Consider the following 25,298-nt stretch of genomic DNA (forward strand, 5'->3'; position numbering starts at 1 on the left):
GCACTGGGATCAAAGGGCCGTGTCCCATAACCTGGAAAGCAATGTGCAAAAAGCATCATCGATCAATAATGTCCCCTGCCCACGGTCACAAAGCCAGAAGCGAGGCAGCACTGCAAGCCAGGTGCTAGCTCGGCTTCGGCGCGCCTCTTCTGCGCAGTTTCTTTCTCTGGGTTTCAGAGACACCGATTTCTATTTTACCCACTAAGCCCCAGGAAGGTTGCGCCGGGTGCTCGCAAGTTGAGGCGTCTGTTCGGTTCTGTTTTGAGCTCTGAGTGACATTACCAAAACAGGCCACATTGCATAATCGTCAGCTGGACTGTAATGACCAATTACCCTCCCAGACTCAGCTAATAGCTGTTCTTGGATGATAGAGAATAACAAAGATGGGCCCCTGCCAGCAGGGAGAGCCGCTCCCACTTCTGACGAAATCCCCACAAGAACCAGCTGCAAAATCGTTCTTTGAAGTCATTCTGGGGCCACAGGTGCACTGTTCCATGGGCATCTGTGGGGACTGTGAGAAAGCAGGGCTTGCCACCTTGAGTGGCACAGCTGGGTCCTGGGCACCTGGGGCTGCCCTGTGAGGAACCCAGAAGTCGCAGAGGACAGAAAGGTGGAGGGCAGGGCCGGCCAGCTGGAGATGCCTAAAGACAATCCGGCTGACTCGCCCTCCTCCCCAGTCAGCGTCCCAGCTGGGCCAGGAGATTTTGCTTATGCAACTTCCTGGCCTTCTCAATTAACTAAGAAATTTACCAGAACGTTCTCAGTGGTTATATATGGGGATTTTAGCAATTTTCATTGGTTTTCCTCTATGCTTTTCTGGTTTCCATTAGTTTCTAATTTTGCTGTTATTAATTCGATAAAAATATTGTCTTTAAGCCTACCCAGGCAGCTTTCCGAAGTTCTTCACTATTATTTCAGGGGAGAGCACTCAGGTTTATCTTCGAACGTGCACAAAGATAAGCAGCCACGAGCCTCGCTAACGAGCTATTTGACAGGCCACAGGGCTCCCGCTGAGCCTTTCATCTGATGGGTTCACAGACGGACAACTCAGGACTGAAACGGTTTACTCAAGGTCAGACCTCCTGGACACACTGAGAAGGAAGTGCTCACAAGTGTGCTCTTGGTCACCGTCCACAAGACTTCCTGAGGAATCAAAGCAGCTGGCCACTGCCCTGAGAGTGGTTTAGAGAGTGGGGCCACGCAGTGCCCTCTCCTAAGGATGACAGATCATCTGCAAGGGACCATGTCTCCAAATTCTGCATCTTCTCCAAATCCCCCATTTCCTAACCTGCCCTGTGCATTCTGACCCCAAATATTTACTAGATCACCCAAGTCTACCCTCCTTCTGGATACCTTGCTCCCGTTACACCCGAGGCCTGTGCCGCCCTCTTTTCTATTTCAGGAATTCCCGACTGGATTTTGAAAGTTGCATCATGGAATTCAGAGCTAGAACTGGGACTACGGCCTCTCTGGCTCGGCTGCCTCACTGGACAGATGGAAACATGAAGACGCTGAAGACAGAAAGGTGAAAGCACAAGTCTCGTGCACCCGCACAGCCTCGGAATGCAAGTGACTAAGGTCTGACCTCACGCTCACATCCCCTGGGGCATGTAGGAGGCCTCATGTCAAAGAGAACTTGGAAAGACAGTCAAATCCAGAACATTTTCCCAGGGGAGGTATTTTTACAGCTGCATCCCTCTCGGTAGCAGATGACCCCATGGTCTAGCTCTGTCAAAATCAGTGTGTAGGACAAACAGGACACGCAGGAATCCAAGGGGCAAGTCGGGCAGCCCTGAGTTTGCAGTAGAGGAAGGTTCAAAGTATGGAGGTCAAAAAAAATGCAATTGTAGAGTTTATCAAGCTGCCAAGTTGAGGAAAGTGTGTGTGCACGCAAACATCTATATACGCATGCAGGCGTGTCCGGACACATTCCCACTTACATCCTTGGGCAAATTAATCAGTGGGGAGAGACCGATTCTTCTCCACTGACGGATCCAGCCCTTGCTGTGCACAGCCCCCGACTCTGCCCAGTCTCCTGCACCAGACTCTGCGCTCTGCTCCTCTCACCGTCACCGGCCGCCGTGCACACCTCTCCACACACGTCAGTACGTCAGTGCCTGGGAGCTGGGCTCTGACGGTAAGTGCTCCATGATGAAAAGAGAGGTGCTCACGGAGGCTGGAGGGCGAGGGCGACTGCATCCCCTCTGGACTAGAGGGAGGGGCGGACGTGTTACGAGGCTGGGTGGGGACAGTTAAGCTCAGCAACTGCTCTGTGCAGCTGCCACCAACAGGAACCCCAGCTCAAGTGCGGAGGGTGGGGCGAGAGCCTGGCTGGTGGGAGGCAGGTCCCAGGATGCTGACAGGCTCTTTCCAGCCACCGCGGAGCTGGTGCCAAGTCCCGCTCCACTTCTCTCTCCTGCGAAGGTCCTGAGCCGCCGTGGTGTCGGCTGACTTCGGGAGGCCTTCTGGGAATCACGTTCACAGAGCAGCACAGGCTGTATCGCCACCATGGCTCAGGGCTCTGGGAGCCCAGGTGACACCTCAGCGGAGGCTCGTGGCCTCCCGGTGAGTAAGGAAGCTGTTGACAGAGCCAGCAGGAACTCATCAAGCCCCTCACGTCCTCCTGGCATCTCACCGGGACCCTAGAGTAAAAGCCCAGACCCCTTACTGTAACCCGCAAGAAGCAAAGGTGTCGCCGCCACGTTACCAACTGCCAGGACCTGCCTCCCCGACAAAGCAGACAGGAAGTGCAACTGGGGCGCAGGAAGGTTGGGAGAGCGAGGCGCGCGTCCTGCTGGGCTCCCCCTGCCCTCCCCTGCACCCTGCACCCCTCGGGATGGCCGTGCCAAGTTTCACATTCCCTTCCTTACAGTGGCCACCACTGTCACCGTCCCTTCCTCTCCGCCATCCAGGGCCTCGCTCCCATCTGATTACCATCCAGGAACTCAGTCTCTTTTCCCTCCAGTGGGTCACCTAGACTACCCCTGGCAGCGAGGCCATGTCCCCACCTTGCAGAGTCTGCAGATTTTTACAGCACCAGGCTCCCTCTTGGGTCAAGAAAAGGGCACGACTTTGGCCAGTTCTGCTTTCAAACAGAAGGGAGTGACGTGTAGGCGTTCAGTTCCCACTTTGCTCTTTTGCCCTTGTCAACACGCTGCCTCCTCTGAGCTTGCTTCTTGGGTCTTATCAAACAGACCAACGCAGCACCAGGGCCAGCTGCCCAATGCCTCCTCATAGATGTTCAGTGGCACTTAATTCGCTAAAAGAACTTAGTTGCTTGGAAAAGTGACCCAGGAGATGTTTTCAGGCAGACTCTCATATTGCTTTCCTCATGCCAACTGCGCTAGGCTTTTAGGAAAGTTCTTTTCCAGGAATGCTGGCTCCTTCCTGCCATGCCCAAGCACCCTACGACCTGAGAAAGGATGGAGTGGGGAACCGTCTGCCACTGTGAGAAAGAGTCAGCACCCGGATTAAAGGATGATGGGCCAGACGCGCTCTGTGTAATGACTAGGGAGTTGCGCTCACGGGGATGAGTCACCTGGGCGTGGAGCTCGGCTGGCTGTGGTTCTGGTGAGTCGTCCTTCCCTGGGACTCAGACACCACACTGCCCTCCAGATCTGGCCACCAGAGGACACATATTCCCTGTCTCGAGTTTAAGTGAGGGCAGTGGAGCTGACCATAATTGAACCAGTCAAAATTCCCGTATGTTCGAGATCCATCTGTGGCGAGAGCCCCACACTCCCCTTTCCCTACTCCCGCACTCAACAGCTCCAGATGGTCCCTGAGGAGCTGTGCAGGGGAGCAGATCTGAGAACGAAACCCGTCCAACCAGAAGCGCCTGTCTCGTCCTGCTGATTTATGGGCCAGCCACCCAGCATCCCCAAGAGATCCTCTTTCACACTCTCCTCCCTATCCCCGCGGGGCCTTTTCTGCCACTTGCAGACCTAATTCAGCCCTGAGAGTGGGGAACCTGGGAGTTAGGACAGTCCGGGTCAGATAAACCAGGCAGCCAGGCAACCAACGCCGCATGCTGTCGACACCAAGGCCCTGTGAGCAGGCACGGGGTGATCCCATCCTAGGTACACGGCGATGTGCGCGTCTGCACAGCCCAGGACCGAGCTCTGACTGGGCAGCTGCGCTCCAGCTGGGTGACCCTGGAGAAACTGCTCGGTCGAACTCCCTGAACTTGAGATTCCGCTCTGTAAAATGGCCACAGTGCCACCTCCTACGTCAAGGGGAGGATTAAACAAGATCTCACATTATCTGTTTTGTACATGGTGATTAAAGATGACCTGTTACTGGCTGGGGACATAGTGCAGTGGTAGAGCACCTGCCAAGTATGCACTAGGCGCTTGGTCCCCAGCACTGCAAAACACAAAAGCAAAGCCCTGTCACCTGTCATTACCCGGCCAGCCCTAGCGGTGGCAAAGCGGAGCCCGCTCTGCCGGCAGCCGCGGGGGTTCCAGCCACTCGCGGAGAGGCAGCTTCTCCCCAGTTGTCTTATTGCTCTCGTTCCTGGTGAATGAACACGCTGTCCTGGACAGCAGTAGCCAGAGCAGCCCAAGACACCAGCAGAGGACAATCCTCTGTCACTTTATCTCTAAATGCAGTTCTCTCCAAATCACGGCTGAAAGAATAAGAAGTGTAACTGGGAGAAATCCAGGATTCAGAAGTGAATCGAGAGAAGCCTTCTTTTTCACTCGTTGTTTGCTCGACTTTGCCACTTTCCTCTTAAAGGATAATTCAGGCTCCAGCATTTGACTTAGTAGACAAAGGTGCTGTTCCCTCTTTGCTGTGAATCATGTTCCATCTCTTCCCTATAAAACACCCATTTGTGCGGAATTTCAACACTCTTGGGCAAAATACTCATAATGAATTTCCCATTCAATAGCATGGCCTTCCAAATGACCAGCTATGGACTGACCAACACGAATCCTGTTCTGCTGGCACAACAGGGGCTAAAATGATAGGAAAAAGGGTGTGTGGCAGGGAAAGTTTATTGATTGAAATAAGCCACAACCCAAACTCTGCAACAGCATCAAAAGCCACCCTCCCCTGTGGAAAGGGAACTTGGCTGTCTCCTCTTGCTCTGCACTGCAGGGTCATGTGAGGTCACCCCAGAGGCGCTCTCCTCCTGACTGGTGCCGTAAGGAACAGCAGAGGAGCACGAGCTTGCCTGGCCTTGGAGTCACAGCAGCACCGGCCACCAAGTGCTGGAGCCAAGGGGCCGGTCCACCAGTGAACCAGGTGTGACTTCACAACACACCCAAGAACTCGGAGACCACTTCTCCAATCAGGTGCAGCCCTGATTCCCAGCAGGGAAAGCACGTGGAGACCACCAGCCATGGGAACAGAATCCATGGGTATCCTCATTAGGGTCAAAGGGGAAAGTGACATCGGGGAAAGTGACACCATGTCCTGCCTCACAGCTCAAGGACAGTTAGAAGAAGACACGGGGATTTTCATGGGAGCAGGTTCTGAGAGACAGATGTCCATTCTGATCTCTCTGAGCAACAATCGTGCCAGCGGCCGAGGGGTCTCACATAGTCCTGGAACTACAGGAAATGAAGTTTCGGGTACCCAGCATCTCTTCTGTCACCCGCGGCCCTCTGCTTCCTGGATGCCGTGCTCTGAGCTTGTTCATTAGCTGTTGTCCTGTCCCCTCCCTCCATGAGTGACCACCACCTGCCAGGTTCCAACGGTTCCTCTCATTGCCACCCTTAACAGATGTGTGAGGAGAGATCCACCTTGATTTGCAGACAGGAAGCTCAGGGCAGCGCTGTCCCCTGACTTGCCCGAGGTTACTCGGCTGAGGAGCAGCAGGGCTGAAATCGAAAGCTTGGACCTCCTGCCTCCAGATCCAGTCCCAGGGGAGGGAGCAGTTGGTCTTGTGCATCAGCCTGGCCCTGGTTTGGCCAGGGACATTCCCATCTTCAATCAAACAAAAGAGGAGATGACCAGAAGGAGAGAAGAGAGCCTTCCCTCTCCTCGTCGTTTCTGGGTAAGCAGCGGCTGCAGAGTTCTCAGCTATGAGAGTTCCTCCTGCCCTCCCGCCACGGAGGGCAGGCGGCACACTATCTCCATCTCTAGAGAGGAGTGGTCCCTTCCTCTGGCCAGGAGCTAGGGAGGGTGATCCACGGGACCCAGCCGGCCTGCCTGCCTCTACACACTCGGACAGCGAGCAAAGGAGGAAGCGCACCTGGGGGCCTGGGTCCAGGCCGGGAGGCCCGACGCGCAGCACAAAGCATCCCCTTCACCCCTTCACTCGCCTCCCCTGCTCCTGCGGCAGCCGAGGTTCCTGGAACCCATCCCAACACAGTGCCCTCGGCAGATCCTACCAGCTGGACGAAACCTATCTGCCGATCCCGATGTCGCCATCTGCAGGGTTCTGTTCTCAGGGCACTGGGGAGCCCCCAGCGTGACTGCCCAGGCCTTTGCACTGGGTGCTGCCGCTGGCCTCTGGCAGCTGTCATTTTGCAGGAGACTCTGGAGGAACTGAACTTCCCTGCTTTTCACCATTAGGTAAGGGGTGGCTTTCCTGAGGGCCACATACCCAAAAAGAACCTGTCTCAATGATTTCTTTTGGGACGTGAGGTCAGCAGAAGGTCGGTGACCACGTCCCCCAGCCCCAGCCTACTTTTCTTTCCTCTGCTGACAGTGTTGGTAGCTGCCCTTTCTCCCTCCTCCTGGCAGCCTCGGGGGTTGGCTTCGGGAACAGATCACCTGGTTTGTTCCTCCCAGGACCCGTGCAGAGCAGGCACACCTCAGAAAGAGGCTCCTCGGGGTGTGACTGAGTTGGGTCCACCAGGGGGGCATGTAGCCTGCTGCACTGCAGCTCTGAGGGGCCTGGGGCTCCAGCCCCGCAAACAGTTCAGCTGAGCACCCCCAGCTCCTACCTGCTTTGTCTAATGCCCTTTGGGGTTCGTGTGGCATCGAGATCAGACACCACTGAAATCAGGGCTGCCCCAAGAGGCACTTCCTGTCAGCTGGTGGTTCCGAGACCGACTGCACCATCGCTCAGTGCACTAAACACCTTTGACGTTCACAGTTAAGAACGCTTTGATGCCGCAGATTCCGAGGCTTCCTGACAAGACGTCTTATACAATCAAAGAATGGTGCGGCCAGGGCAGCAGTCCCGAGACCTGGAGCCTCAGCACCTGTGCAGGGGGCTCTGATGGCGGAGGCAGGCAGGGTCACTGTGGCTCTTGATCCTCATCAGGTGACTGCTCACAAGACTCATTTGAGTCTGCACCAATGAGACAGAAGACCACAAGGGCACGAGAGTTTCCTGTGACCGTAAAGTCAGGGGATTAACAGAAGACATCAGCACTGGCCCTGGAGGGTTTATTTTTTTTTGGTACCAGGGACTGAACCTGGGGACTCTACCACCGAGCCACACCCCCAGCCCATTTTACTTTGAGACAGGGTCTTACTAAATTGTTTAGGGCCTCACTAACTTGCTGAGACTGGCCTTGAACTCGTGATCCTCCTCCCTCAGCCGCCTGAGCTGCTGGGATGACAGGTGTGCGTCACCACGCCCGGCTCTGGAGAGATTTGTGCACAGGGCACATTCAGACACTGGAGAGAGAAGGCGACAGAGCCAGGGGAGAACAGGGACGTGTGACGAGGGTGAGGAGGGTGGGTCCTTTTCTACACAGGTGCTCAGGCTGGTGTTGGCACAGGGGCTGAGGACACGGTTCCATTTGCCAGTGTCACCAAGTGGAGGAGGAGAAAGCACCTGAGGACATCTCTGAGAAAGTCGCCTGTGGGCGCAGCACCCCCGACACACCCTCCCAGCTGCTTCCCACAGCGTGGTCATGGAGTGTCCTTTCTGAAACCTGGCTCAGCACCTTCGGGGCAGTTAAGACTCAAATCACTTACCCACTGCCTGGCTGTCATCTGCAAAAGGAGACACGCCATTATCCTCGTTCTTGGACCTCTCTTTCTCCCCCTTCCATTCAGTCTCTAGTCTCTCACCACCTCTCTTTTCAGCCATCTTTGCTGTGAACCCTCGTCCATTTCTCCTCAATCCCAGAGTCCTCTGCTCCTCACTGCCCACTTAAGGTAATTTTAACACGTGGAAAACGTAGGAAGCGGGAGAACCATGCACATGAAGTAGCTGGGTGCAGGCACAGGATGAGGGATGCCTCTCCTCAGCTTCCAGGCTGGGTGGTCATCTCCTAAAGCAGTGCCTGTCTTGCCTCTTCTGTGGGCACTGGAGCCCTCTGGGAGGTGGGTGGAAATGGCAAGGTCCTGGCACTGACTGCTGAGTCACCATGGGAATTTTAATCAGAGCTCAGGTGATTCCTATGTGTGCTAAAGCCTCTGAAGCAAGGAACTGGACCCCGAGGACCTCAAAGTGCAGGCAACACAAGACCCTTACCCTCTGGGGCACCCCCAGATAACCCTCCAGAACCTGAGGGCTTGGGAAAATACTGTCACGTGACCGCTGTCCTGCTGGCAGTAAAACAGAAATACCAGCAATGCTTGCAACAGAGCTGCGTGGACCATCTTTCTAAGACGAGTTTACAGTGCATGGTACACGAGAAGCTCAGTTCCGGGGAGCTCCCTGCTATCGCGCAGAGCGCTCCAGTCCTTGGGAACGGGAAGGAGGGCAGTGGGGCGCGTAGCCGCCGGCCCCCTCCCAGGGAGTGAGCGCACGGCTCTGCTGCCTCACTTCACCACACACCCCTGCACATTTTAATGACTGGAAAGCAGGGTCTGAAAGGACAGCTGGCCGGGGACCCCCACAGTACACGTCTGGTGCCTCCACAAAGCCCTGCAGAGAAGAGCTCTCAAACCCTGCAGCAGCTGCCCTCTTGCTGGGATGCAGCGGGGTCCACATCCCATCAGCAAGAAGACTGAGCTGGGACTCTGACCCGTCCACCCTGGGATCCCTGCCTAGAGAAGAGCAGCGTGGCCCCCCGAAGGTTGAGCCCACACCATCCGGCCGTGCCCAGCTACACCGAGTGGGCGTTTGCTTTAAGAACAGAGGCGCACTAACAGATGGAGAGGCGGGCCCGACCCAGGCCATGGCCCCGGGCCCACTTAGGTGGTCCTGTGCTGGTATCTCAGCCTCAGCATCTCCTTGGATGCAGGCCGAGAGCCACCCTCCACGGGAGCATTCACAGAACGCTCGGCTGCCTGGGTGAGCAGGGCTCAGTCCGCAGCAGCCGTGAGGTGCCGCCCGCCCTGCCTGCACACGCCGCGCACCTGGATCATCTCTGCCACGTAGCTCTCGGGCCCGGTGTACTCGGTGGAGTCCTTCACCTTGACCAGCACGATGAAGCACAGGTAGTGCCACATGTTGTGCTCCTCCTTGATGTGCTCCTCGAAGGTGACCGTCTTGTTGTCGAACTTGTCCCTCTCCAGGCCTGGAAGAGAAGCAGGAAACCCACTGAGCAGCCCTGAAAAACCCGTGGTCTCGCACCACCCTCTATAGAGAGGTGGGCTCTGCTGCCCTGGTAACCGCATGGCTTCAGGGCGGGGGAGCCCGGGTGGAGCGTCTGGCCCGCGGGGTTTGAACCCCACCTCTGACGCTTACTCTCGTCAGTGGGGCCTGCTGCTTTGTCAGCGAAGGGGAAGACGACCCTCAAGGTTCTGGAGGGGTCCGGGGTGAATAAGCACACGGGTGAGGTGCTCCTGCCTGGGCAGGCAAGCAGGTAAAGACTGAGACACAGACACGTCACAAGATTGTGGAGGCCAGGCACAGGGGCACACGCCTGTGATCCCAGTGAGTCAGGAGGCTGAGGATCGCAAGTTCAAGACCAGCCTTAGCAACTTAGCGAGCCCCTGTCTCAGAAATAAGAAGCAAAAGGACGGGGATGTGGCTCAGTGGTAGAGCACTGAGAGGTTCAGTCTCCAGTACCAAAACTAACAAACCCCAAACCCCCAAAATGTAGAAGGAATAAGCAAACCATCCTTCAGCCACCATTACAATAATAGGTTCAGACAGGAACCAGCAACGGTGCTAAAACTAGCGGTTGAGTTTCCTAAGAGGATATTTACAAGTGTCAAAGTATCTCCCCGTAAAGATGAGCTTCAGAGTGGGGAGAACCCAGCAGTTACCACATTAACCAAGTGATCAAAGTGAACACCACCAGTTATGAGACGAATCCGTGTCATGTGTCCCCGGCATGACACACTGACAAGAACACATCTTTGATATTCCTGTAAAAAATGTACATCTTTGACTCCACCATCAGGAAACACTAGAGAGACCCAACTCAAGGGGCAAAATAAACTATATTTTTCAAAAAATGCCAGGGGAGGCACAAGGAAACATGGCGACACCTGCGACCCAGGACCTGGGATTGGGAGGGGCCCTACTGGAAAGAAGGGTGAAAGCTGAAGAGGGTCTACCGGTTAGACTATAGTTTTAAGTCTGTCTTGATTTCCCTGTTTTGGTCATGATATTGTAGATATGAGAATGTTCTAGTCGTTAGGAAATATATAACTGAGACATTTGGGAATAAGAGGACATGAGAGCCGCAGACACTCACATGGTTCAGAAGAGCAAACAAGGAACAATAAGATCTGGAGAATCTGGGTGATGAGTATTTAGAAATTCTTTGTACCAGTCTTATGACTTTTCCATAACAAATTATGTCAAAAAGAAAAGCTTTAAAAAGGTTTTAAGTGGGGAAAAAAAAAAACAAGAATTTTTTTTAAAAAAGTCTTTTAAAAGGAAATTTAAATCTTTAAAAGGGAAATGCTCATTTTTTTTTTAAGTATCTATACCAGGGAGAAATGTATGTATTTTATAACTATACTATGAATAATCCTGAAATGATTCTCAGTTCCTATATTTTATAGGATTAGTTTTCATTTGCATACATTTTCCCGTAGTTATACTGAAAATGGTTTCTTCAGTAGCCTGAGCACCGCTGCATACGGCAGCCCGCTACCTGGCCTGGGCGCTAGCGCTCTCCCACCCTCAGTAACGCAGAGCAGCACACGCGACCGCGCCGCCTGACGGACGCAGCAGCTCAGTGACTGCACCCTGGTCCATGCTCGTGAGGGGCAGATGCTTAATCAGAGCCCAGGTCTGGGGCCTGAGCCTGAACTTCTCCACCTAGACCTGGAGGGGACGCAAGGTCTGCGTTCTAGTTCACCTCTCATGGGACGCGCGGCAGCCCGAGCACAGCAGAGCCCCACTCCCTGGGGACACAGCCAGTGTCCTGCAGAACACCCAGCCCGCCACACTCTCCACGTCCCATCTGCCTCCCCCCGGCTGTCCAGAGCCCGGGAGACCACTCACCACAGATGAAGCACGTGGTCTTCAAGATCTCTTCCTTCTTCTGCTTCTCGCTCCTCAGGTCAGCAAAGGTGTCAATGATGACCCCAAAAATGAGGTTCAGGACAATGATGATGACCATGAAGAAGAACAGGAGGTCATAGATCACTCTCGCAGCAAAGAGGGGCTCCTGGAGAGGAGAGACCTGGCATCAGCACGTCCCTCGCTATCCCCTGCAGGGCTTGGGGTCAGGGCCAACTGGACCAGTGTCCACCTGAGCGGAAGTTAAACTGGGCATCAAACTTCGAAACCCAAAACTGTCTCTTTTCATACCCTGGGTCTACACCGTGAATTCTCCAAGTGTTGACTGGTACACCCAGGAGGGTTCTGGAAATGTGCTGTGGGGGGCCAGACCCAAGCCTGAAGGAGGCGACCATTCATCCCAGGGAACGGGGCAACGTGGGGCCCCGCACGAGAGGCGGGGGAGGGCCTTGCCTAGCGACTTCTGCACGGCTGCTCCGCCCCTCCCTGCTCTTCCTCCAAGCCTTCAGTTCTCACCACCCCCTGCCCCACGCGCCCCCTGCCCTTCCTTCCCCTCGGGATCCACCTACCTCTTTGGATGGCTTCCTCAGCACGTCTCCTACTCCGCCCCCACTTCGCAGCCCGTGGCTCAGCACAGTGACGATGCACATCAGCAGCGTCTCGCACGTGTGCTCCTTATCCTGCTCCGTCTCCTCCACGGGGACCAGCTCTGTCAGCGGGGCAAGTCATGACAGTTAAAACGTGAGGGGAACAGCGGTACTGTGATTCTGAGATGATGCTTCTGAACCAGATTAAGGAATCAAGAGTCAAAGGCTTGCTTTGCAAAGGGGCCATGTCGGTCTCACCCCCTGCTTCCTTCTCAAGCCAGGGCAGGATCTCCTGCCTATGAACGCAGAAGTCGCTGGAGGTCTGCTGAGTTGCCTACCCCTCTGGGTTACAGGCATCTTGCTGCTTAGTTGAGGGGCCTGTCACAGGACCCAGGTTGCTCACTGGCTGTTTCGGTTTGGAGGTGAGGTGTCCCCCAAAAGCTCAGGTGTGAGACCATGCAAGAAGGTTCAGAGGAGAAGCAACTGGGTTCTGAGAGCCTGACTCTACTCAGTGTTACTCCCCTGACAAGGATGAACTGGGTGGTGACTGTGGGCAGGTGGGGTGTGGCTGGAGGAGGTGGGTCCCTGGGGGTGTGCCTTCAGGGTTTCTATTTTGTCCCTGGGAAATGGAGCAGCTCTCTCGCCTTCCTGGTGCCACGTCCTGAGCAGCTTTTCCTCCGCCGTGCCCTCCCGCCATGCCCCACCTCAGTCCCAGAGCTATGGACTTGGCTGTCTGTGGACTGAGACCATGAGCAGAATAAACTTCCTGTCCTCTCCTTGTTCTCGTCAGGTCCTGTGGGCACAGTAAGACACTGGGAGCAGAGTCCAGCCAGGCTGCACGGCAGGTCCTCTGGACCACTGGCTTTCCACCGGGCGCTTCCTTCTTACTGTTTATGGAAGGTGCTGCCTGCCTCGTCCCCTCCCCCGGCTGCGGGGAGGATGGTTTTGCTAAAATACGGAGCTCATCTCCTCAGGCCCCTTTCAGCCACTCCCAGCCAGACTCCTCAGCCTGGCCCAGACCCTTCCCCGCCTGGCCCTCTGATCCTGTCACTTCTCGCTGCTCTCGTTCTGCATAATCATCTCCCCAAGTTTGCTGAACTTTATCATCCAGTCTTTCTATATGCTACTCCCTCCACCAGGAACATCGTCCCTCCTCTGCTCAGGAGTCTCCCTGGTGATGTCTCCCTGGTCCCGATGGTTGGCGTGGGGGCCTGTCTTCTGCATTCCATCCTGATTCCTAGCACGTAGCGTGCTCTCTAGTGATCCCGTTTACCTGCTCCCTCTCTAGTGAGCCACTGCTGGCTCCAACAGCACAGTCCCTGGAAGACAGTCGGAGCTTACTAACATGGCTCGAACCAGGTGAGCACAGGCCTGCCTTCCTCTTTAGCTCCCTCCCACTGCCACCGGCCTCACTTCTGAGCAGCATATTTACTGCGCTCTGCTTCCAACATGGCCTGCATCATGTAACCACCTGAGATTCCCACGGGGCCAGGCCTCAGGGTCCTACCTTGCTTGGGTCCGGGAGAGGAACAGTTCTCCCCAGTCTCCACCCTGCAGACATCAGAGTACAGGAACTCGCCTGCCAAACTCTCGCCAGTTTCTGGGAAAGAGAAGGAGATTTTATGATGAAAAATCTGGCAGCATACGGTTAAAATGTTTGAAGTCCCCAGTTCACGGCTGATTAAACAATTCTCTACATAAATAACACCCTCAGTCCTGCATATAAATTCAAAGCAAGAGATGCGATTTACACTTTCGTTTGGTGATCTGGATGGGAAAAAAGCCAGAAATGTCGATTCCTGTAGGCTTACTAGAAATATCGCACTTAAATAGCACCTCTCCGACTTTAAAGACAAACAGCCGAGGCTCTTAGACAAATACTACGGGATGCACAGCCTCCAGCAAGATCAGACCAAGGCTGCGGGAGAGGTCTCAGTGGGCACAAATGGTAGGCAAGGTCCAGCCCAGGTAGGTTCAGAACCCCAAGGTGGCCAACAGGAAGTGCCGCTAAGTGTCAACTGGGGGCTGAGTGACATGCCAAGACAAGCTTTTGGGAGGGAGGAAGCCAGGCCCCTGCCCTGGCAGGTCACACTCAGTTCGTTCCTGTGATCAAGGAGCCTGATCCAACAACAGTCACGGTTCACTGACTAGTGGCAGCTGTGTTAGGAGGGAGAAGAGAGCACTTGGGTAACACTCAGGCCTGCGAGCACTGTTCTTCACTCTCAAAACCAGAAACCTCTTGTTTTTGCTTATACAAAAAAATAACACAAGCTCACTATAAAACCTACATATAGTAAAAAAGCCCCGGGAAAGCCACTGCTAGTGACCCGAGGGTATATCTGTCCACATGTTAAAAGATATATATAAATTTTTTAACTTAAAAAAATAAAAGGCTAGGTGTGGTGGCACAGACCTATAATCCTAGTGACTCAGGAGGCTGAGGCAGGAGGATTGCAAATTCAAGGCCAGCCTCAGCAATTTAGTGAGGTTCCAAGCAACGTAGACCCTATCTCAAAATAAAAAAATTAAAAGGGCTGGAGATGTGGCTCAGTGCAGTGATCAAGTGCCTCTGGGTTCAATCCCCAGCACCAAATAACAAAAAACGAAAAACAAAAAACCATACATACCCTCATTATTCCATAATTTCCCACAATCTTTTTGGTGGTATTTTTTTCAAGAAGCTTTTATAAAGATGGACCCTTGGTGCAGGGGACTCCACCCAATGGATGGGCCATCATCTAAGGAAACACCCCCTCACACTGAGGTCGCTTCCAGTTTGACACTGCAGAGAACCTTCTCCCATGTTTTCACATGCACAGTCAGCAGGGTTTTTCCTTAGTCTAAATTCTCAGATTTACTAAGTCAAGAGGCTGCACATTTCTATGCTTTCAACCTACATGCTCAAACTGCTCTATGGAAAAAGATGTGCTGGTTTAAAATAGGACATTAGTGAATAAATTAAGTGTAAAGCCTGGTCACTCGCCCTCAGCATGTGACATACAACATCACCCTTTGAGCAAAGCGAGAACTGAGTTCTGTCTTTACGATTCATACTGGGCATTAGGGAAACACCTACGTTGCTAATGTCACTGTTTTCTCTAGTCCGGTTATCATCAGGACACATCCTTTTGATGGACCCACCTGGAACAGCTGTTTCATTGGGCAGTCTGTCTACTTCCAAGATAAAATCATCCTTGAAGAAAAGATAGCCCACTATGGAGAACAGGTAAACCAGGATCAGAGCCAGAACTGCAGTCAGGATGATGGACCGTCCGTTGCGGGTGACACTCTTAATGACATTAAGCAAAGTCTCTTCTCTGTACACTAAGTCAAACAGCTTCAAAAACAAACACAGAGACAGCAGGTCAATTTTTAAGAAGCCGCTCCATATGCAACGTCAAAACCCCATGACGAAACCACGGCTTACAGACCCTTCGGCCTCTTGGGCACTGAAGAGCATTTCCTTAACAGTTCTCGACTTGCCTGTCTTCACAGTGAGAACTGAGATGGTAAAATGAGGAAGATAAACGTGCGAGGGGGTGAGGAAGCGGTAACAACTTCCAGCGTACACGGAGCAGGTCAGGGCTCCTGCATTTCCCAGCACGTGCATTTCAGAGAGCAAGGGTATGTGTGTGTTCAGGACACAATCACTGCTTCTACTAGGGACCAGCCACCCTGCCAGGGAAGGCAGACATCATACAAGCTGCACAAGCAGCGAGGACCCTGGGCTTCCGTGAGGGGTTCAGATCTTGGCTCCTCACTGCCACTACGATCTTGGCTAGATCTGTCCCCATCCCTTTGCAGAAAAGAGGATGTAGTTATGAACAGTAAACAGGCAGTGTGTATCCAGGGCTCAGCACTCATGCTGAGTAAGACAATAAATGGTAATTATCAATTTCCTGAAGAAGAGACTGGGGCAAAGTCACATAATTAGCAGGTGGCAGGGACATTCATGGTGTTGACACACCAGGAGGCCTCAGCCCTTACTGTCCTCCCCAGGGTGGGGGAGAACCCTGCAGTACACAGTGTGTTCAGTCTGGGCCTGCCCTGTGCCAAGGGAGCTGCTCTTTGCAAGAAGCTGGCTTCAAGGGAAGCGCAGGATCCCTGGAGGGCTGTGTAGGTAGGGGAGGCCCAGGGCTGGATTTCCAAGAGCTGCAACCACAGCTCCGTGGCTGTGGGAATTGTGGGAGCAATAGGAGGAGAGCCCTCAGGGGTTATTCTCAAACTTGGAATCTAGGGGTCTTTTTTTGTTGTTGTTGTTTTTAAAATAAATTCTGAGTCTCTCTATGTTGCCCAGGCTGGCTTCAAATTTGCAATCCTCCTGCCCCAGTCTCCTGGACAGCTGGGATTACAGGTGTGTGCCACCAGGCTCGGCTGGAATCTAGTTTTCAGTACGCCCGCTGAGCTGATGTTGAAACTGCTCTCAAAGGTCTGGCTTTTGCTGCAGCTGTCAGTCACCATGAAGCCATTCGGAGGAAAGGGTCTGACTCTTGGCTCTGCTTTTCATTTGTTATAAGGCGTTGATCAAGCCATCTAGCTTCTCTGGACCTCAGTTTCCTCATCCGTAAAATAAGGGGACTGAACTAGCTGATCTCTAAGTCCCTTCCAATTTGGAATTTTATTTTAAGGTCATTTTCTGGTGAATTAGCTTTTCTGCTGCTCTAACACCAATCTGTGTTCTAAACACTAGTTCTGCAAAGGGGACCCGGCAAAGTAGGATCCTTCAAAAGAAACGAGGAAGATGCATTTAATCAACAGGAGAGAACAAAAGGCTGCGCATTACTGTTAATGTTGGTTAAATATTTTCTAGCAATTCAATCCACAGAGGCCAGTAAAAGCACCAGTCACACCATAACAAAAGGGACTTGTTTTCCATGGTCAAGAGTTACAGAAATTATACAGCTCCCAATCACAGAAAGGACAAGTGACTTTTCACCCTTTTCTACCTCTATAATTTCTGATTTTAAAACAGTGAACATTTACCATTTATATAAGAGAAAACCTGATTACCTCCACTCGACAAGTTACTTCTTGCTCACATTTTCAAAAATGTAATAGATGCATATATATATTTTTTTTAGAAAATATTATACCATGATATTTCTGGCACACAGCCAATTCCTTTTGCTCAGCGGTAATGAGCATTTTCATGTCAAAAATGATCTCCTAGTATTTGTATGGAAAAAAAACACCATCTAACCAGTATCTTTTAAGTTGTCAAGGTTTTTTAAAATTGTGTGTCATTATAAATAATGCTGTACATGCCTCTATACATACTTGTTTCTTTTTGGTTCATTTCCAGAAGTGGAACTTGGGGTCACATGTTCTAACACAAGCACATTGCCTACCACCGTCCAGGCAGGCAGGATCCGTGCATACTCTCCTCCAGTGAAGAATTATATCCATGCTGTCCCCACCGTCACCAGCACTGGCCACGAGGATGCTCGCTAACCTCTCCTGACAGACCCCGCAGGTGAGAGCTGGGGTCATGCGGTGAAGACGCGCGCTCCCTGCATTCAACGCCTGTCTGGACGGCTTCTCCGGCTAACTGCCTGCCTACAAACCCGCGCGTTTCTTCTCCGATGTTAATGTTTTTTCTAAGGACCCAGCTTGAATGGCATCTTGAGGTCAAGTCCAGCCAGTCTCTAGACCAACCCAAATTACATTTTTCTAAAGGTGAACTGAGCTCAGGCAACACTGTCCCAATCTCTGAGTTTCTCTGTATCTTTCTGTGACAGGTGAGGGATTTGATAACCTGAATGCAAAAGGGAACATGAAATTCCAGTTTCACAGAGGCGGGGACCTTTTGGCATGCTCCAAATGAAAGGGGGATAGACTTGGGGATCCTCAGTGCTGAGGTGCCACCCTGTGTCCGCCACTGACTGACTGGGTGACTTGGGGCAAAATCCATCTGATCGTGTCAGGCCGCAGTTTCTTTGCTTCCATAGTTTTTAATTGGTGCATTCTGGTTTTACATACTAGTGGGATTTGTTGTTAACTATCCACACATGCACACGATATTACGCTATGATTTGGCCAATATCAGTTCCCAGAATTTCCTACAGAGGAATCTCTTGCCTCTTGCGGGAGACCCCTTAGCAGGGACATGAGAGACTACCAGCTGAGCTCTGCCACCGGGTGGGAGACGGGGAAGTGGATTAGCGGACGGACGTGGGTCTCCTTGACACACCAGCCGAAACTCCCTCCGGGGACATTGTTGCAGGATACAAAAAGGCTCAGAAATAGACACAGGGCTCTAAAGATTTTTGATACAAAGTGACTAAAACAAACCACAAGAGTAAGAAAAAGTGCAGCCTGAGAGCTCCTTGCCCAAAACCTCAAAGCACAGCCAGACCCATTTTAAAATGAGAAAAAAAAAAGGATCCAGTCCATTTAGCCCACCTATACCCACCACTAATGGAGCAAGCTAATCCTGGCGAATTCCTCACAGGAAGGGGACGGAGCAGAACAGAGCCACCTGTGTCTAACGACCTGGGGCTGTGCTGTTTGAGGGCATGGACGTGGATAGCAGCCCCGGTCCCGTGAGATATGTGGTTCTCATACCTAGGTGGGGAAACCGAGGCACAGAGCCATGAAGTAACCAGCCCAGAAGTCACACGGGCTGCAGAGCTTCCCTCTGTGCCCTCTGCAAGCCGTCCAGTCCTGCTGTTAGTCAATACTGAGGATTTGATGATTTTTTATACATGTTAATATTTCTGGTGTGCTTATAATATTAATTTACAGTTTCTGTCATGTGACATAGGTCCAAGGAGACAGTTCTCTTATGCAACTCTACAGGTCTAGGTTACTTTTATCCATAGGACAGGAAGCAGTTACGTGATCTGTAATTTAAAAACCTGCTCAGAAGAAAGGACACAGAACCAACGCATGTCATAGACCTTAACCACGTGGCTCATTTAGAGCAAAAAGACTTCTATGGAAAAGGTCTCCCAGGACTTGGAAAGTAAGTCCTTTAAGTGATGTGCCATAATATGTGGAGTCCTACCTTATTGTCACTGCATGTGTTTACTGGGAAATGGATCCCACAGAGACTGGTCAGGACAGGCTCATGAACATTCTCCTTGGTAGGTGCTGGCTCGGTCGGAGAAATCGAGGTGCATGTAGAGGGGACAGTTCCTGAACCAGGCCCTAAGACTTGTCCTTTGCTGCGAGATGACAGGTGTGCTGTGCATAGGGCGCAGTGTTATTCTGCACAGGGCTCCTGTGTCTTTTTGCCTCAGATTCCCCAAAGGCTGGGCACAGACAGGCCTCCACCTTGCTGGACCAGGCACATCAGTCACCATTACAAGGAAGGGTCTCTGATGAGAGGGGACATAGGACATGTAAAACATTTCAACACCTGGTACTCACCAGCAAACTGTAGAAGAATTCATGGACGAAGAGCCCCATGGCGCAGATCAACAGATACAGCAAGTGATACAGGAACTCGACATCCAGAACCATGGCTCGGTAGCCTCTGGTGAACGTCCCACAGTTGCCCACGAAGCTCATTAGGAATATGATTTTATTGCAGACCTAAGAACAAGGACAGAAGAGTCAGATGGTACAGACTGTGCCCAAGTGTGTGCGGGAGCTCAGGAGAGTCTCACATGAATGCAGTTAGGTTCCACCGCTGACAAGGGCTTGCTTTTGTGCAAAGTGCCCATCGTACCCGCCGAGAACTGTTTTATAGCTCCAGGTTACTTCATTACTTTGTTTTTCAGGCATATTACTAATTGCACAGTAGTGAAGTATTTTCATGTGCAACGGTAATCAAGTAGCATTTGTATATGGCAAAAACAAAATTAGCACATACTGAGATTATGATTTTCAAAATGAGATATGAATCATTTCTCACATTCTTATGTGAGTTAGTCAAACACCGAAGTCACCTTTACCCACGAACTCTGTGATCAGCATGATTAGAAGTGTTTTCTGAATTTGTTACATTCTAGGCATCATAGGGTTGCAATTTAATGAGAAGCAGGCAATTCTTGTCTTTCACTGCTTCTAAATTTACATGGAAAATGAGAATTTTCTTGGGAAAGCAAATAAGAAATGTCAAGATGAGTTCAGTTTCCCTGCCCTTTCTTCTGGGAATCACTTCTAATTTCCCTTGGGAGCCATCCCTTTCCAGGAATCAGTTCTTGAGGTCTGGGTGGGGCTCCATCCTGACCAATCACAACACTCAAAACTTCTGGGATCGTTCTACTGCATTGTTCAGAATAGGCACGTGACCAAATGGAGCCAATGAAATCCACTGAGTCCATCCTGGGGATGGTAATACAAGACAGTTTTGTTCTTTCCCCTTGACCTTGACAGGATATAACCCCGGAAGCTGCTGGCATCCTCTTGCCATACCACAGATTCAGAGAGCACAACCAGTACAGAGGACTCAGAGCTGGAAGATGGGACAGAGGAACAGGCCCCAATGCCACTGAGCTCCTGTAATCAGCTATGTCTGATTTTTTTTTTTCGTTCAAAATGAGCCAATCCGTTATCTCCTTTGCTTAGGCCGCACAGGTTTTCTGGTACCTGTAACTGAAGGAGTCCTAACTGACCTGCCCTATGAAACAGTTCCCCCTGTGCTAGAAACCCCACCACCAGGCCATCGCTCCACATGTTGACAGAAGAACTTGCACTGGAGGAGGCTGGACAGAAAGCACTTTGGACACACTCAGTAAAGCCACCTTCTGCTACTGCAGCTCCCTTGGCCTCAGTCTGGCAGGTCAGTGTAGCTGAGCCTCTTGGCAGCTAGACAAGCTGCCCCCAAACAGAACTCCTGGCTTTCTCGAGCTCCGACGTGCCACCTGCCTGATTTTCCCAATATCCTAAACTTTGCTGGTGAGGGTCTCTCCTGGGGTGGGCACGCACTGCCGACTCTGGATGATCCATATTTAAGGGGGTTTTGGGAGGGTTCCAGGAGGTAGGGGAGGGGCCGTGACCCCGGTTAGTATCACTGGATGCACTGCAACAGGAGAGCAGCCCGTTTCCTCGCATCTGCTCGGTCCTTTCACGCTTGCGTTGCCACCCAGCAAATCCCTCCTATGCACTATGGTCTCGGAGCTGCCCTCACTCCCTGCTGGCTCTGCCTGGCTGGTCCTCTGCTCGGCTTCCTGCTCCAGCCTGCTGCAGAAGCAGCCCTCGCCGAGGCTCCCCTGTGGCTCCGCACAGCACAGCAGGGCTCAAGCTCAACACCCCGTTCTTCTCACGGCCACGGGGCTCAGCCTTCACGCCACCACCGGCCTCCTCGCTGTTCCTTCCCCGTCTACACCCATCCTTCCTTCTCCCATTGGAGGCGGGTCTCTCACCTCTAAACAGTACAGCTGACCGGCCCTTTTCCTCTCTGGCCAACAGTATCACACACGGTGATTAATGGTCTAATCTGAATCTTGCCCACGAGTGCTTCATGTTAAGGAGGTGGTAACCACGGAACGACAGCCTCGCCGACGCGAGTTGCTCTCCACCCTCCACCCCGTCCCGTATTTCCTTCGCCCTGTGCTTCCTCTGGCTCTTGGCGATTCCCCTCCCCAGCACGCTCTCTGCCACTTCTGGCCAGGCATTTCCAAATGCGAGAGTTGACATTAATAGCTCCTCTTGTCACCTCGAGCCCAGTAAGTCACCAATCTGATAAGCTTCGGCCCTGGAGACCCGGTCTCTCCATGACTTCCGTTCAGCAGGCAGCGTTCCTCCCCAGGCAGCCTCGACTGGCGCCCCGCGCGTCTCCGTCATCACCCGACAGAGGCAGCCACGCCTTGGTGGTCTGAGGAAGAGGACCCAGCGGCTCTGCAGCTGCGCTGCGGCTGGGGCTCCTGCCCTCCCGCCGAGACCCCCGTACACGATGACCCAGACTCAGCTGCCACACCTGATCAAATCGCCCCAGGGCCTCCCCGCCTCCCGTCCCTTCCACTGGAGGCCACACACCAAGGCCGAGTTTTCTGAAGAAAAACTTCGCATGACCAGCGGCTGGGCTCAGAAACAGTGCCGGCACCTCCCACCAGGAGGAACTGTGTACAAAACCAGCCCCAAGTAAAGCTGAAAGCGACAAGCAAAGGCGAACGCTCGGGAAACGCAAGCATGCGAGTCCCCTTTCCTGCAGGCTCGAGTCCACACAAGGACAGCCAAGTCTCCACAGTCTGATGATCAAAAACGTCCTCCAGTTGTGTTTGATTTCTCCCAATGGCTTGACCGTTGCTTTTTAGACCGAACATTTACCGAGCTGGGACATGCTGTGGAAATGTGGGCCTGGGGTGAAGTCTAGAACTTCTTCCTAAAGGTGACGTGTGCAGGATCGGCTCCAACCACCAATGCGGCCTCCTCTCGCTGTGGTCTCTGGCTCACCGCCAGGCGTTCGCGCGGCTTTGCTCTGGCCCACGAGGCCCACCACAGCCAGTGCCCTTCCCGGGCCCTGTTCCCTCCCCGCCGTCTCCTTTTCCCTTCCAGACCCTGCCTCCTCCCGCTAGGTGTGTCTCTTCAACATGGCCTCCCCTGCAGAGTCCTTGCTGCCTCCGCCATTGGAGCACCCATTTGGGGACCTAATCACTGTATCCCCTTATTCTGCAATACCACCTGCATTTCTGTACAGGAACCTCAGCTTCCTTATATACTCAGGGTACAAAACTCTGGAAGGTACTTTCAGACCCCACAGCACCTCACGTGGCCACATTTTGTCCTTCTCCTACCAGGAACCCTGTCCCCTGCATGGCCTGACGTCGGCTACCTCCGCTTCCCGAGTCCTCCCGTAGAGGCCCTTGACCTCTCCTTCAATTCCTAAGGCAGTATCCTAAGGCGCCACTAAGGGTGACTGTCCCGACTCTCTTCTGGCCTCCCCAGCTGCTGCCCCTGCGTCTGGACGCTCCCTCTTACCTCTCCCTCTCTACGTGGCCCCTGCCAGAAACCGTGCGGTGTTAGGATCTGCTCCTCAGGCTTCCCGGCAAAACTACCTGAAAGCTCAACGTGTCTCAGTCTTTCGCCTCACTCCCGAGAGGGACATTCCCCCAAAACCAGACTGTCCGTGCCTGACTGATGGCTGGGGCTCGCCTGGCCCTAAGGAGGCCGGGAGGGAGACGTGCAGCCGGCAGTCTCTCCCGCCGCTGTTTTATTTTTGACGATGGGATTGAGCCCGGAGGCGTTTACTACCGAGCCACATCCCCAATCCCCCCGCCCCACCTATTTTTTTGTTTTAATTTGAGACAGGGTCTTGCCAAGTTGCTGAGGCTGCTTTCGAACTTAGGATCCTCCCACCTCAGCCTCCGGAGTCACTGGGATGTCAGGTGAGCCCCACGTGCCTGATCCTTCGGCTCTCGTAACAGCTGACAGAAGCAATTTCCTTCTGACCCCGGATCGAAAGCACAGGCTAAGATGCCAGGCACCCAGATGGAAGGCACTTACCCACCGACGGAAAAGCAGCAACGAGGCCGCTCGTACTCACGTTGAAAGCTCCCAGCAGAAACAACGTGGGTTGCAGTCCAACCGAAAATATCAATCGGAGAATCGTGGAAGCGATGAGGGCCCGGATGCCGTGGGGCTTGGGGAGAGCAATGACGATGGCCAGGGAGATGAGCATGGCTGTCCACAGGAGGCCCGACCAGTGTGGCTCCAGTGTTCCTGGAGAGGCAGAGCAGGGCTCTCGGGTCAGTGCCCCAGGGAACCGGCAGCGCAAGGAGCTCTCCTTAGGTTCTCCTCAGCCCCCACCCGGCCCCGTCTGTCCCGCTGTCACCTGGGATTCTCTGCAGCAGACCCGGGAGGTCAGCTGTGTCTTCAGACTTACGAGGCCTCACCTGCAGGCCTTGCTCCTGCCCGGGGAGTCCCCCCTTCCCGTGCCTGGCAGGGTTAGCCTCGAGGCGACCTCTTCTGGAAGTCTCCCCCACCCCTTCCTCCTCGCCAAACTGACATGCCGGGCATTCCCTCCAGCTCCATGTCCCCACACACCCTGCTCATCCCTGGAGACACTGCTTTCTAACGGTCAGTTTGTGTTTCTCTCACTCTCCAGGCGCCAGATTCCCCGAGGGACGTGCCGGTGCCAGGAGGCCCTCACCAAAGGCTTGTTCGGTAACTCCAGCTCACACGTGGGTCACAACCCACTCTCGGGGAACACCAAGGGGGGGCCTGAACTTACTTCCTATGACAAGTGAAGCAGAGGAAAACTGCAGGTCCCCTGCCTGAATCAGACTTCTTCAAGGGAAAGAGGAAGACGGTTTCCGTATCATGAGCATCATCCTACAATTAGATTATCCCTGCAGTCAAAGAGCTTCTACCACTTTTTGTCATCTCTTGCTATTGCAAGTTCTATTTAGAGTGTCCCACGAGATGGCTCGGTTATATAACACGAGCCGATGTGGCTAAAAATACGGTTCTGTAAAACACTCATTAAAAAAAATAAAACACCCCTATTGCAAATGCTGTCACATTTTGAGTCTCCTTTGGATGTAAACAAGCAGCAATACACGATTAAGGCCACTTATATAAAGGGGTTTCACGTCTTCAGGATGGCTGGGACTGCGGCACCATCCAGGGACAGGCCAGTACACGGGCTCCGGCTCCTCCTCCAGCTGCCGGCCACGATCTGCACCGAGGCCACGTCTGAATGGCTGCGCTTTCCTCTAACAACTGTTGTCCCAGACCCTGCCACTTACCTCCCCCCTTGACATCCTTCAAAAGGAAGAGCTAATTAGAAACAGGCACAAAGAGGCACAGACGCTCCAGAAATTCAAGAAGTGGACATCAGGGCTAGGGTGTCACTTTGTGCACATGTAACAATTGTTGGACATCACGTTAGCCCCTTTGTGTTGGCCACCGTTGAATCCGTCCTCTCCACTAGCCTGTGAGGTTGCTACTGGCATGGGGGCATAGTGCTGGGGATGGAACCTAGGGCCTTGCACGTGCTATTCAAGAGTTCCCCTTCGAGCCACATCTCCAGCCCTCCACGTTACTCGGAAGGAAACGGAATCTTGGGTTACATATTGTGCCCAAGGTGACAGAGCAAATGGCTAGAGTTTACAGCCTCTAAAGTTGATGGTCTGTAACCACCATTTAAAAATAATCTATCTACACCAGGTGCAGTGACACATGCCTGTAATCCCAGCAACTTGGGAGGCTGAGGCAGGAGGATTGCAAGTTTAAGGCCAGACTCAGCAACTTAGTGAGGCCCTAAGCAACTTAGCAAGATCCCGACTCAAAATAAAAAAAATAAAGAGGGTTGGGTTTATGGCTCAGTGGTAAAGTGCCCCTGGGTTCAATCCCCAGTGTCAAAAGAAAAAAAAATCACCTAATTTAAACGCTGGATTTGGTGAATTTTGGCAGTGTATCTAGCCATGCAGTCACCAGTTGAAACTGTCCGCACAATCAAGATACAGAACATCCTCCCCCTAAAGTTTCCTTGTACTTCTCTCCTTTCCACACTTTGCCCCACACCCACCCCCAGGTTCTCACTG

At 52.8% G+C, this 25,298-nt stretch overlaps 1 protein-coding gene and 1 long non-coding RNA gene across 14 annotated transcripts in view; one reads left to right on the forward strand and one right to left on the reverse strand.

Moving 5' to 3' along the window:
- Window positions 1-25,298, reverse strand: part of Itpr1 (inositol 1,4,5-trisphosphate receptor type 1) — a 315,448-nt gene that overhangs the window by 17,258 nt on the left and 272,892 nt on the right. For all 12 annotated transcript variants that reach the window (XM_047534493.1, XM_047534490.1, XM_047534485.1 and 9 more), the window contains 7 exons: window positions 23,297-23,472; window positions 19,237-19,401; window positions 15,007-15,202; window positions 13,373-13,465; window positions 11,848-11,987; window positions 11,261-11,426; window positions 9,214-9,374 (listed from right to left, as the gene is read on the reverse strand). In XM_047534493.1, the coding sequence (XP_047390449.1) occupies window positions 9,214-9,374; window positions 11,261-11,426; window positions 11,848-11,987; window positions 13,373-13,465; window positions 15,007-15,202; window positions 19,237-19,401; window positions 23,297-23,472 (1,097 nt within the window). The remainder of the gene's footprint in view (window positions 1-9,213; window positions 9,375-11,260; window positions 11,427-11,847; window positions 11,988-13,372; window positions 13,466-15,006; window positions 15,203-19,236; window positions 19,402-23,296; window positions 23,473-25,298) is intronic.
- LOC124970934 (uncharacterized) lies at window positions 1,995-24,239 on the forward strand. Of its 2 annotated transcripts, XR_007106228.1 has the most exons (4): window positions 1,995-2,137; window positions 2,425-2,565; window positions 17,168-17,338; window positions 23,858-24,239. It is a non-coding gene; the product is annotated as an uncharacterized LOC124970934 (long non-coding RNA). The 2 variants fall into 2 exon arrangements; XR_007106229.1 differs by lacking the exons at window positions 17,168-17,338; window positions 23,858-24,239 and adding an exon at window positions 3,769-6,717 and having other exon boundaries at window positions 2,425-3,570.

This window comes from Sciurus carolinensis, chromosome 19 (assembly GCF_902686445.1).
Source record: "Sciurus carolinensis chromosome 19, mSciCar1.2, whole genome shotgun sequence".
Taxonomy (NCBI): domain Eukaryota; kingdom Metazoa; phylum Chordata; class Mammalia; order Rodentia; family Sciuridae; genus Sciurus; species Sciurus carolinensis.